This window comes from Malaclemys terrapin, chromosome 1 (genome assembly GCF_027887155.1).
Source record: "Malaclemys terrapin pileata isolate rMalTer1 chromosome 1, rMalTer1.hap1, whole genome shotgun sequence".
NCBI classification, from domain to species: Eukaryota; Metazoa; Chordata; order Testudines; family Emydidae; genus Malaclemys; species Malaclemys terrapin.
In genome coordinates this window covers 132324407-132338645 of record NC_071505.1, presented here as the reverse complement: position 1 = coordinate 132338645, position 14239 = coordinate 132324407, and the positions used below count along the sequence as shown (strand labels likewise).

General features: G+C 44.4%; 1 protein-coding gene across 1 annotated transcript; it reads left to right on the top strand.

Annotated features, from left to right (window-relative positions):
* Positions 1–4055: 4055 nt before the first annotated feature.
* On the top strand, positions 4056–9273 carry LOC128842866 (potassium voltage-gated channel subfamily A member 1). Its single transcript, XM_054039125.1, has one exon. The coding sequence runs from the start codon at positions 4574–4576 to the stop codon at positions 6053–6055; it is 1482 nt and encodes a 493-aa protein (XP_053895100.1). The 5' UTR covers positions 4056–4573; the 3' UTR covers positions 6056–9273.
* Positions 9274–14239: the final 4966 nt, after the last annotated feature.

The window sequence follows — 14239 nt, the reverse complement described above, 5'->3', positions numbered from 1 at the left end:
TAACCCCATTTTACAGATGAAAAGCAGGAAAATTGAGTGGCTTGGCCTGTAGCAGAACAGAATTTTGAATTCCAAACTCTGACTTTCAGCCTAGTGCCTTCTTCACAAGACCATCCTTATCCACTACATTTTGAACTTGTAAAAAAATATATAGTAACCTTTATAAAGCATTAGAATAGGGTGAATATTCCAAATACGTTCATTGAAACTGCTGGGGGGAAAAAAGCTAAACTGTCAAAATGGGCTGTTTTCGTTTGCAATGACTTTGTTTTAAAATATAACCTAATTTATACTAAAAAGGTCAAAATTGAACCAAAACATTTTGAAATTATTGAAACAAAATGTTTTGATTGATCTGACTGTTTGCAAAACATTTTGACTTTTTGGCCTGATTTGGGATGGGAAAAATCTTAAAAATTCTCACAGGACAGGAAAACCTTTTCCCACTCAGCCCTAATAGTAAAAGACAGTCTCTGCCTCTAACAATCTAATCTGTCGAGATAAAGAAAGCACCATTAACCCCATTTTACAGATGAAAAGCAGGAAAATTGAGTGGCTTGGCCTGTAGCAGAACAGAATTTTGAATTCCAAACTCTGACTTTCAGCCTAGTGCCTTCTTCACAAGACCATCCTTATCCACTACATTTTGAACTTGTAAAAAAATATATAGTAACCTTTATAAAGCATTAGAATAGGGTGAATATTCCAAATACGTTCATTGCTTTATTTATGCAAAAATATCCAAATGTATTGAACACATCATTTTAAGAACATCTTGCAGCCAGCTCTGTGTAGCATGTAGTCGGACACTGGAATTCATTGCCGTAAGAGGATGTTAAGTCAAATACAGTGGCTGATTTTTTTTAAAGGCTGAATAACTTTCTGATCTCTTTGGAGCAGGGGTTGTCTTTTTATTCTGTGTTGGTACCTAGCACAACTGGGTCCTGGTCCATGGCTGGTCTCTTGGGCAATATTGCAATACAAATAAATAACAGTTAATTGCAAATGAGAGAGTAGTGATCATTAAGGAGGAAAAGACAGGATAATCAGATCTCCTCTTTCAGGGTGTAAATGATTGGCCTTGGAGTAGCAGAAGGATTTTCCTTATTATAGCTCTTGGCTAGGACAACTGTGGAGTTTTTCACCCTACCTTCAAAGCATCACAGTTTTGGTGACTATCATAGAATATCAGGGTTTGGAAGGGACCTCAAGAGGTCATCTAGACCAACACCCTGCTCAAAGCAGGACCAATCCCCAGACAGATTTTTACCCCAGTTCCCTAAATGGCCCCCTTAAGGATAGACCTCACACCCCTGGGTTTAGCAGGCCAATGCTCAACCTACTGAGCTATCCCTCCCCTCATACTGGACTAGTCTGCCCAGTGACCTGATGTGTTGTGGCAAATCTGTTCCAATTTCTGTTGCAAGTGGTGCAGATTAGCATCAGTCCATCCACGCTCTGATTGGCAGCAGAGGTAGGACAAACTGTTAGAAGATTTTAAAACTACCCTTCCTCTCTCAAAGAAAGCAGGAGAAATAAATAGGAGACCTCAGAAGTGGGAGGGGAAGGAAAGGTCCACGGAGTCATGTGATTAGACATTTTTAAACTGCCAAGTGCAACCTTAATTGCATTTAATGTTTTATGCAGTGAAACACTAATGAGGCCAGCCCTCTTAAACATGGACATGGTCTATCTAACCCCAAGTGCTTCAAATTACACTCGTTTGTGCAATAAAACGAAGAATGGAAGAAAACAAGCCCGGGTTGTATTTGATCGCCTATCCTGGTTTGATAAAGTGAGCAGCCGGCTTTTATATAAGGTACATTATTCTGTACTGTAGGAAACAATCCAGCAAAAAGCAGATGACATAATAGGTCTTCTCCGAGTTATGTGATTCATCAATTCAGTGGGATAAGCAGCATGAAGGGCAATTTCCTTGTAAGATGCTGCTGCTTAACTCTTCCCTCCCAATTAAATCCACACTACACTGGATCCACTGTTAGGCCCCTGGGGCCGGCAAAGTGGAGCGCTGTCCATTAGCGAGCACGTGGCTGGGGGAACTGGGGTCCCGTTGCAAAGGTTGGAGTCAATGGCTGCATTCCGGAGGGGCAGGGAATCGATACAGCGGAAGAGCCAGCCGCAGATCTGCCTGCGCTCGCAGTGGCCCCCGGGGAGCTGTCTCAGCAGCAGCTGCTGGCGCCCGGACTGCAGGCGCATCGCCTCCCGAGCCACTTCTCGGGGCAAGCGCCGGGTGGCCCTGCACCTGGCGAAGGCCTGAGCGCCTCGGGGGCGGAGGGAGCCCTAACCCCGGGCGTGTCCTGCTGCCCAGCTCGGTGGCAGCCGGGGCAGAGCCAGGGTCAGGTGCTGCGCTACTAACCTACCTGCGCGGCGCGGCTGGGAGCCAGTCCCAGCCCTGGCCGGGCGGTGAGGAGTGTATTGGAGCAGATCCAATCTTAGTGGTTGGGTTGAAAGATGTGACTGGAGCGGGGCGGGGACCTTCTCCCCAAAGGGCACCTTAGGTCACAGGCGGAAAATGTCCTGAGAAAAATATTAACCCAAGAGCCAGGCTCCTGGTTAGTGTCAATCGCTCCCCCCTCCAGGCCCGATCGGCCCCGATCCCCCCGGCGCTCCGCAAGAACCGGCTAGGCCGGGGCTTGCCCGACCCCTCGCTGCTCCTGCGGCTGGAGGGGAGGGGGGATGCACCTTGCGGGGAGACTGGGAGCCCTTCCAGCTGCTGCCGAGCGCGGCCACACGCCCAGGGGGCTCCGCTCGCCTGGCCCGCGCCGCCGCCTGCATTGCGTCGAAGCTGGCCCGTTTGCAATGCTCGCTCGGACCCAGGGTGGCTGCTGCTGTGCGTGGGTTTAAACCCCACCGGGAGCTCGGGGGAGGGGAGGGCTGCTCCAATGGCACCGTGGGGAGGAAACGTGCGATCGCCCCTTTCCCCTCCTTCCCCCACCCCTCCCATCCCAGCGCTGCACCGCACAGCTCTCAGGTTTCTGCTGATCCTGCAGCGTCAAGAAATGGCTCGAGTTTGCTCCTTGCTCTGCCTGTATTCCGCAGCCGCCTCGCCTCTGCCACGCGCGTCCCGCTCCTTCCTGCTGCTGCTGCTGCTGCTCTAGCCAGGGCGAGCCAAGATCTGCGCCGGGGACGCAGCTGCAGGGCTGCGGCTTTCCCCCTTCCCTGCTGCTGCCCGGCTCTCTTAAGGGCACAGGCAGAAGGGGGGAGAGAGAGAGGCGCTCGCCGCGTCCGGTTTGTTTGGACGCGATCCTTTTGGGTGGGTGTCCCTTTCTCTCCCCATCGTCACCCGACTGGTGCCCAGCGCCGCCGAAGCTAGCAGATGAATATTTCAGCATCTCGCAGGCAGCCCTGTAAAGCGATCTCGGCAGGGGCACAGGCGGAGGAGGAGGGTGAGTTTGCTGCTGCGCTTTTTGGATGCTGCCGCTGCTGCTGCGACTTGACGCATTCCGGCAGGGTCTCCCGGTCCTCGTCCCTCCAGCTGACCCGGGGGGGCAGGTAAGGAAGACCTCGCGCTCTGCTTTTCTGCCTCACCCCTCCCAGCCCAGATCTCCCCCTTGGCCCCCTTTTTATTGCTGATTGACCTGCTGCAGAAAGGGGGCTGCAGCTGCGATCCACCCGCAGCCCTGGAACGAAGTTGGCTGGAGGCGACTAAGTTTCTGCAAGAGGGGGTTTGAGACGCGGGAAGTGCAGGCAGACTGCTGCAAACCCACTGAAGTTACCGGGAGGCTTTCCCCTGCCTCCAGAGGGCTTTTGACCAGGTCCTTACATCGAAGGATGCCCGGTGTATGAATGTGCGGGGACGGGGGTGTTAACACTATGGGAAAAGCATGATGCTTCTTGCTGGGTTCTCCCCCCTCTCCCAATCCAGCCCATCTGAGTGTGTTGTGGTTTTTTACCTATATACTTTCCCCCTCTCTCCCCTTGCAGCCTCCAGCGACTGCCCCGAAGCGAGCTTTATCCCCCAAAACCAAGAGGCGGGAGGCCAGTGGAAATTGCTGTGTTGGCATTGCAAGCAATCTCATCCCTGCCCCCCTTCTTATTTATTTATTTTGGTGGTAACTCCGTGGCAGCAGCAGCAGTGATGGTCGAGTCAGCGAGAAAAGCAGAAGGACCGCGTTAAAGGCAAAAGGAACCGGCTGGGGAGGGGAGCCCAGCCTGGGGTGTGTGATTGACACCCCACAAACCCTTCTTCCTTGGGACACACACAGGGGACCCCTCATGCCTCCCTCCCCTCTCCTCTTTCCCCTCTGAGGTTCTCCATCCCTTATCCCTCCCTTTCCTGATTCTCTCCATCCCATACCCCTTTCCCCTCATCTATTTCTCCTTCACCTTTCTGGGGTTTTCCATCCCTGATCCTCATCCTCTGTCCCACCACTTAAAGCTCTTCATTCTGGATCCACCATCCCTCCTTACACCCTCTAAGGCTTTGCATCCCAGACCCCCCCATCCTTCTCCCCTGAGGCTCTCCCCTCTTGGGGCTCTCCATTTCAGACTCCTCTCCCCCACCCAAGGTGTCCCTCTATACCCTTGAGACTCCCCCACCCCCTGTGCCACCATGACAGTGATGGCTGGAGAGAACATGGATGAGACCTCTGTCCTGCCAGGCCACCCCCAGGATAGCTACCAGCCAGATGCCCATGATGACCATGAGTGCTGCGAGCGGGTGGTGATCAACATCGCTGGGCTGCGCTTTGAGACCCAGCTGAAGACCCTAGCCCAGTTCCCCAACACGCTGCTGGGCAACCCCAAAAAGCGCATGCGGTATTTTGACCCATTGCGCAATGAGTACTTCTTTGACCGGAACCGGCCCAGCTTTGATGCCATTCTCTATTACTACCAGTCTGGAGGCAGGCTCCGCAGGCCGGTCAATGTGCCTCTGGACATGTTCTCTGAGGAGATCAAGTTCTATGAGCTAGGTGAGGAGGCCATGGAGAAATTTCGGGAGGATGAAGGGTACATCAAGGAGGAGGAGAGGCCCTTGCCCGAGAAGGAATACCAGCGCCAGGTGTGGCTCCTGTTTGAGTACCCAGAGAGCTCCGGGCCAGCCAGGGTCATTGCAATAATCTCAGTCATGGTGATCCTCATCTCCATAGTCATCTTCTGCCTAGAAACTTTGCCGGATCTGAAGGAGGACAAGGACTTTACAGGGACTCTGCACCGCATTGACAACTCCACCGTGATCTACAAGTCCAACATTTTCACCGACCCTTTCTTCATCGTGGAAACCCTTTGCATCATCTGGTTCTCCTTTGAGCTGGTGGTGCGCTTCTTCGCCTGTCCCAGCAAGCCTGAGTTCTTCAAGAATATCATGAACTTCATTGACATAGTGGCCATCATCCCCTACTTCATCACCTTAGGAACTGAGATGGCTGAGCAGGAAGGTACCCAAAAGGGGGAGCAGGCCACCTCTCTGGCTATCCTGAGAGTCATCAGACTGGTAAGAGTCTTTAGAATCTTCAAACTCTCCAGACATTCTAAGGGCCTCCAGATTTTGGGACAAACCCTCAAAGCAAGCATGAGAGAGTTAGGTTTACTAATCTTTTTCCTCTTCATTGGGGTGATCTTGTTCTCCAGCGCGGTGTATTTTGCTGAAGCTGAAGAACCTGAGTCTCATTTCACAAGCATCCCTGATGCTTTCTGGTGGGCTGTGGTAAGCATGACCACTGTGGGATATGGTGACATGTACCCTGTGACAATTGGAGGCAAAATTGTAGGCTCCTTGTGTGCCATCGCTGGCGTGCTGACAATTGCCCTGCCCGTACCTGTCATCGTGTCCAACTTCAACTACTTCTACCACCGAGAAACAGAAGGGGAAGAACAGGCTCAGTTACTCCATGTTAGCTCCCCCAATTTAGCATCTCACAGTGATCTGAGTCGCCGTAGCTCCTCCACAATCAGCAAATCTGAGTACATGGAAATCGAAGAGGATATGAATAATAGCATAGACAATTTTAGAGAGGCTAATCTCAGAACTGGCAACTGCACCATAGCCAATCAAAACTGTGTTAATAAAAACAAACTGCTGACTGATGTGTAAAAAAAACCAAAACAAAAAACACTCTCAGCTTGAAGACTTTAAGTGACACAGTCACACTTTGTAGATGCTTTACTAGTAGTCTTTGAATGCTTTATTTACCTCGTAAATGCATTGTTGCATTGCGAATTTTTGCTCAGCGATCAAGAAGTTTTCAGGATCCATGAAAGATAACGTTTTTGGTTATTTTTAAAGGGTATTTTCCAACTGGTCAATGATAACTATTTGAACTAGGCTAGTGATAAATATCAATCATATGCTTCTAAATCTAAACTTATTTTTTCATCCTTGTTGCTTGTTTAACTTAATTTTAAACAAAACACAGACAATTTTAGAGATATAAAAATATGCATGGATTCCAGTAAAATATTCTGCAAAACTGCACAATGCATCCAAGAAAGTGCATCAGATAAAAACTTCAGCAAAAAATATGCAGCAAGCATTTGCTGCTGTTTTGATCAACTGAAGTATGAATTTCCCCTCTTTTGTGAAAGATGATGTAGTTCCGATCTACAAAATCATGCAGCACCTTATTAAAAATACACTTAAGCCTGGTCTTGTTGCTGTATACACCCTTAACATAGAAGAACTATTCTATAAAAAAGACAAAACATCTGCAATGCTGCTAAGTTTTCTTAACTGCAGATGGTTTAAACACACGTTTTTTCCCTCTCCAGGACTGGAAGCAAAACTTTTAGCCCCTTTGTTGCAAGATAGCACAATGGAGTTTAATATAAGCATGTCTGAATTTGATACTATTTACTTTATAATCGCATGCCTGAAACATTACCTCAGACAATAGGGGATAAGCTTTTGTTTGAAATGAATCTTCTAAAAATAGGTTCTTTATCTTTTCTTTTTTCTTTTCTTCTTGATTTGCATTCACCAAAAGTGCACTCCTTAATTTATTAAATATTTGATTAGTAATTTAAAGTACTGTATTTAAGTATATATGTTAGTCAAACGGGAACAATAACTTTTGGAGATCAAAGCATGTTCAAATATTCAGCATTATGGCCTAAATGACTAAGGTGTAACTTGAATTAATTAATGCATGAATTCAGTAATAATAATAATAATTAATTAATAATAAAGCACTTGTTGGATTGAGGGCCAGAAAGAACTGAATAGAGAGACCTGATAAGTTTCCTGCATTGCTCAGGGAAATGTGTTGGCTTCTGTCCAGGCACTGTTGGAAAGGAACATATCCCATCCCTTAAAGGGAAAACTATATGGAAAATTAAGAAGTCAAGTTATGGATAGCAACACCTAAGAACTAGTATTCTTTGTAGGTGAAATGCCTTTTGGTGCATTCTCAGAATGTAAATGAAACTTATCTATTGTATACATCCAAATCGCAGTAGCAGATTTCTTTTGCAGTCATTATTTGAGGTCTATAGACTTTTATACTCCCTAAAACTCACTGAAGAGACTCAACAGATTGATTTAGATAGTTGCTTAGTGCCTTTATCCTTTATCTACTGAATCGCTAAAAGTGCCTCCTTGAATAGAGCTGATCATAAGTAGTGAAGGAAGAGGCAAGTCACCAACACACAATCAGGAATGTACTGTGCTATCTCCAGGCACAGCACACACATACACAGAGAAGAGGAGAGCAAAAACCACCAGCGCCCGAGGACACCTTTTTTCCCTTGGCAATGTGATGCTGCGGGGCTCAGCATTTGCCTCTGCCAAATAAGTCACAATCATGTTTATGCAAGACTCAAAGTTTCCCCAGATTGTTTATAGAGACAGCGCTGCCCTCATCGTTTTTGCCTTTCCTTCCCTGAGATGACTCTTTGGCAGCCTGCCCCAGAAGTGCAGAACACAAGAGGAACGAAGGACCATCATTTACTGCAGCATCGACCAGGCAGGCAACCAGATTGGAGGGCTGCACCTTTCTTTCCCCTTGGATTCCCCAGGAGGTAGGTGAGAGAGGCTTCCCATTTCCCAGCCAAGCACACATCCCTGTCCCCCTCACCCTTTCACTAAACTCCTTCAGCAACCCAATAGATTTTAAATCCCATTGCAGATCTTTCAAGCATCTCCCATCCGTCCCCACTGTGACCTGATGGATGGTAGCAATGCTGGGAAAAGGAATCTTCTGCAGTATGCAAGCCTTGACCAGTAGGCCCTGGAAGATGACAACTTTCAATCTTAACCAACATAGGCACTAATCCTCCCCCCCCTCCTTTTAAAGGACAAAGTTGAGAATCTTTATTCTGCACATAGCATGTGGCCAGCTGCAGTTGAGCCATTTCCCACTGTACAGGCCCCCTCTTACTCCCACCCCCATCATCTACGTATCAAGGCACGTATAATCTAAAAACAAATTAACTCTGCAGTTATGCACAAGTCTAACATGCCAGGTTTACAGAAAGACTTGACTTCTCACTGTGTGGCTTCTATTAATATTAATGGTCACTTTCCGATCCAGGACAGAGGGATCTCAAAGAACTGCAAAGTATCTGATAAAACAGGGCATTAAACTCTCCAGATAGATGAGGTAAAGCTTCCTTCCCAACCCACACCCCCACAACTCACCCTTCCCACCAGAATTAAAATCTGGTGGTTACAATCTTTCATAGTCGAGGATGCAACTTCCCATGGTTAGACTGACTTGCATGCTGCATTCAGTTCAAAACAGCAATAATCAGTTCAGTGCTGTGGGACTGATGATCAGAAAGTAGCACCTGAGAGACGAGGCCTCACTTTAGCAACATGGTTTCTACAGTAGTTGGGTAGCCGCACCTTCGTTTAACTACCAGACGGATGGTTATTCTGCATGTATAAAGAGAAAAATGCTGCATGCAGTGGGTCTTTTATTAGCAAGGGATAGGGTGACTCATTAGGGTTTGGGGTGGTTGGGGAGTCTGAATGTTGCTTACCCAATTATAGCTCATTACAAAGGAACTAAATAAGTATGGAGTACAGGGATTAACCTCATGTAGCATAGGCATGCATTTTTGGCAAGTTTGACAAAAAACTCTCACCCCTTTGCACTAAATGTGCTGAAATGTCTTTGTAGGCCTGAAGGTGCACTTAACAACTGCCTGTTCTTACCAATAAATGTATTTTTCTTTTTTACATTTTCTTTTCTACTGTATTTCTTTTGGTGAATGGCTTGACCTCTAAAATGAATGTTTCCTCCAGTGGGAGAGGACTGGAAATGGGCTGATGGCCAATTTATTGTCTCTCCAAAGGAGAGAAAGAGGCCCTAATTCATAGCATGGTTTAGGGAGAGTTGTTTGAAATATCAGCAATCAGTATGATCTTAACCAGAAATCTTTACAGTGTGCTAAACAACAACAGGTGACCAATTCAAGAGAGAATGGAAACAAAAGGCTTTGTAGTCACCTTCCTTATTGGAATTGGTGGAAGGAGGAATGCTACAATAAAGGGCCAAATTCATTGGTGAGGTAACCCCACTGAAGTCAACACACTTGATTCTTTTAGTACTTCAACCAGTTTGACTTTGCAACTCCATTGGCTTAACTGGTTCATCTGGGTGTAAATGAGCAAATTAAGTTCATTGACTTCAGTCAAGTTACACTAGTGATGAATATGACCCAAGGCAATTAACTTCCTGTTACAAATGCTGCATACATGCATGGGATTAACTTTATTCTTGTAAGTGAAGTTAAGCATGTGCATGTAGGTACGTTTACATTTGAGATTGGAGGTGTGCTTCCCAGCTTGCATAGAGGTATCCATGCTAGCTCTGCTCAAACTAGCAGCCGAAAAATAGCACTGTAGCCAGGGTAACACAGCCAACAGCTTGGGCTAGCTGTTTGCAGAATAGGGGCCTGGGTGCCCAAGCCAGTAGTCCTTGCTCAAACAACAGAACTGTTGGTTTCAATAATTTTGCCCAAGTAGGGATTTCAAGGATCAGGCATTTCGTAGCAGATCAGCTACATATAATTCATTAAAGATTGCATTGGGTAGACAAATGAACCAGGGACAAATTTCATTCTCCTCAAGTTTTGGCTAAAAGACAATCATTTTCATTAAATGTACAGAGCGTTTTTTTTCCCCGTTACAATATAGCTGACACACAAATGATGCATAACTAACATTTTAAAGATAAACATAAGGAATCAAAGGTCATTTTTCCCAAGTAATGCCTGCCTTTGGACAATGCAGATTCTCTTTATTTTTGGACATCTCTGCGTTGTATTAAAATTAAAATAGAACTTGGAATGGGAGAAGAAAAACTCATTGCTTAATTTATTTAAAAAAGCTTGAAAAGGTTATTCAAAAACATGCCTGATGTATGTTTTTCTTTTTTCTTTCTTTGACTTTAGATTGATTACCTGTACTTACCAGGGTGACATTCAAGGTTAATTTCACCCATAAAACAGAAAAGGAACATATCACGTATAAAAGTGCTTTCCCTTTCTGGTCCTGATCCTATATCTCATGCATACTCAACACTTCAGTCAACTTTGATGGGAATTTTGGATGTACAGGGTATGCAGTACAGGGCCGGCTCCAGGGTTTTAGCTGCCCCAAGCAGCCAAACAAACAAACAAACAAACAAACAAAAGCTGCGATCGCGATCTGCAGCGGCAATTCGGCGGGAGGTCCTTCACTCCAAGCAGGAGTGAGGGACTGTCCGCCGAATTGCCGCCGAATAGCTGGACGCACTGCCCCTCTCCAGAGCGGCTGCCCCAAGCACCTGCTTGACAAGCTGGTGCCTGGAGCCGGCCCTGATGCAGTATCAGGTCCAAAGTGTGATTCACTTTTCTTTTTTAGGGGGTCTCTTAGTCACAGAGCTAAGTCACAGGTAGAAATAGCAGGTTGTCTTCAGCAATCTCACAACATTGTTGTAAAGAATGGGAACTACAAAACAAACACACTTTTAAAGCTGCTTTAACCAGGGAACTACATTTTTATTTTTGTTGGAGTTTTCTCAGGCCAGGTATAGCACATATTGTTTTGCTATGTCCTAAAATACTACTTTAGATTCATCAAATGTGTCAATGCCTATATTTACATCAGGAAACTTCAGGGTATTCTAACTTTTTTTTTTTAGTGTAGGTGAATTGTGCTCCACTAAGACCAGCAATTTATATTATCAGTGAATGCTGTACCTTCATATTGTAAAATAATGAAATGAAGCTCGGGGTCTTCACTGAAATTTGTCTGAAAATATCCTATTTGTATTTGTGTAGCTCTGTTCATTTCACCTGTTCTTAGAGACTAGTGAGTATTACTCAAGTCTACAAAAAAATCCCTTTCCCTTTCTAGTCTCTCCAATAACTAAAGTGAGTATATGTGGCATTAAATTCCTTTAGGTGCATTAGTCTTTGATTAATGTTGTTGTTTCAGTGACATTTCTATAATGTAATTGGGATCAAATGTATATTTTACTTTTGTACAGAAGTAAAAATGATATTTTTATGACTAAATTCAGCCAAGAAAACCCTTATAATATAACCTGCTTAAATGATATATGTATTTCCTTTCCATGACATGTAAACTACTTTTTTTCCCCCCAGGACTTTGGTTTGAAACTGTAAATAACAGCTGTAGGCAGGAATGTATATGGACTCTGTGATATACCTCTGATTTTAAAGATGAAGTATTCCCAATGTTAAATATAGAAATGGAATAGTATTCATATAAAGTGCACCATCAGGACAACAAACCATTGGAGCTGATGTAGCTCTATTTATTTCCGCTATTTGCAAATTGCTTACACTTTGAGTCAAGTATGTATCTCATAGTTACATTGCTATTCTTTTTACTTACAGCAGTTAAATAGTTTGATTTTGTCAGTTTTAGGACATCTAATGTTACGAGTTTCTAACTTTATTTAAGTGCATAGTTTTCATTCTGTCACTTCCTCATCTGTTCATACTGGACATTAATTAAAGACAATTTTTAAGGATCTCACCCAGGAATATCCTGACTTGTTATTGGCTGGAGTCGAGTTTCTCTCTTCTCCCTGCTAGATAGTTCTGTCTGAAGCCAGTGGTTGGTTAATTGATGTTTTTGCTGAAAGGTGTAGCAACTAAGAAATTGCGAAGTACCTTGTGGGAAATGAGGTTCGCTGACAGCAGGGTTGTAGTGGACATTGAAAGCCTTTTGAATTTAGATCCAAACTTTGAAAGGTGATTAAGTCCAAGGGCCTGATCCACAACCCACTGACTTCAATGGCCCCAAGCAAGTAAAACCAACTGAAATTTTAGGGCTAAATTCTGCTGCCACTGAGGTTGACAGGAGTTCTGACATTGACTTTAATGGAAATATGTTTGGTCGTAACTGTATCTTTGTTGGTAACAATTTGCATATATTGGATCCATTCTTGTAACTAATCTTGTGTGGCCTTGCTCTATAAATGCTAACTTTAACTAAAAGTTTTAACAATGATCTAGGTCAATGATCCCTAGATCTTGATTTTTGTAAATAAAAGCAGGTTGGGCTAAAGATTTTTTTTTTCCTGAAAATGACTTTTTTTTCCTTAGGAACATTTCACACAAACCCTTCCAATGCAGAAATGTCTGACGTTCCTTTGTTCTTTGGAGTGGACGTGTGAGGGCGTTGTGGGCATTTAATTTTGATAGGTCAGGGGTCTTAAAGGTTGTTTCATTGCTTCTTTGTGAATGTGACATTTTATCCTAGTTATTATGTTATATATAAATAAGGAAATGGGATCAGATACTGAGTATCTGGTGTCCCTTTCATGCCAAAGGCATTGTGTATCCAAAGTTGAACTTTAAAGACGGGCAATATCAGTAGACATTCGTATGCCTTGTGATAGTGAGATATGTAAATGATTGAATACTGATTGTAGTTACATTTGCCTGACAATATAGAGGAAAATTATATTAATGGCCATATATACATATGCTAGAATGCACTTTGCTTGAGTGGCATGTCAGATGTGTTGTTTATGTTAATTCTCGGGGAAAGCTTGCATTGATAAAATATCTTTGCTAAGCCACAATATTGACTTACTTTCATTGAATCTCAGGTGTCAGCTGACAAAAGTTTGTCTGATTGCAGTAACGATAAAGTTTTCATTAATACTCTTAAAGGGGCCTGTTCTGCAAACCATTCAGTTGCCAACTCCCATTTACTTTGGTACCTCAGCAAAGTACTTCAGCATATGCCAAACTTTAAGTACATGGGCTGTCCCATTGATTTTTATTGACTTCTGACTTGCTGCTTCTTCTTACATAACACTTCTAAGATCCAGCCTTTCCTATCCATCCACACAGCTAAAATTCTTGTCTGGGCCCTCATCATCTTATGTCTTGACTTCTGCAACATCTACCTCTCTGGTCTTGATAAATCCTATATTTTTACACTGATATCCATTCAAACTGTGGTAGCAAAGACCATTTTACTGGATCCTTGAATCAACTACATCACTCCTCTTTTTGTGTCCCTCCACTGGCTCCTCCTTTTCCACCCCATCAAACCGTATTTACTTGCCTTCACGTTTTAGGCCCTTCATGGACTGTCTCCTGCTATCTATCACATCTTATTTGGTTTCCAGGTATCAGCCCCTGCCTGCATTCTGCCAGGAATTCCAGTCTTCAGTGCCCATTTGTAAAATTTTCCAGCAAACACTTTCACACTTTCTCCCTGCCACCCCTTGTACATGGGAAGAGCTTGGCATAAAAACCTTCTGCCACAATGCCTACAAAAAGCTGACCATGACTAGGCAGCTGATTTGCATTGATGATCATGTTGACCAATATCATCTCATTTTTACCTTGTGCTTCACTCCCCCACACCCCCCGCCCTTTCTATTTGTTGTATTCATTCATCTTATACTTACTCTAGATATTTTTATTGGAAGGACTTTGTTTATGTGTTTAATGTTTATACAGTGACTTGCATAATGGGCCTGGGACCAGTAGGTGCTACTGTAATGTAAATATTGTTATTGTATTTTATTAAGTACTTTGCTAAACTGGGGCTTTTAATGGGAATTGCACACATGGAGGCAGGGCTTTCACGGTCAGCCCCAAACAGTGGTTCTACTTTCAGGAATGGCTCTGTGAAAATGTCATTGTGGGGGGTCTATGTCTATTGTGTGTCAGCTCTTCTGCATCATATTTGCTCATTATACAAGTAAAACTGTTTTTTCTAACTGCCAGTCCCGAAAACTTGCCTTCCATACATCACCAGCAATAAGAAATCTGTAACCCAAATTCTGCCTTCAGTTACACT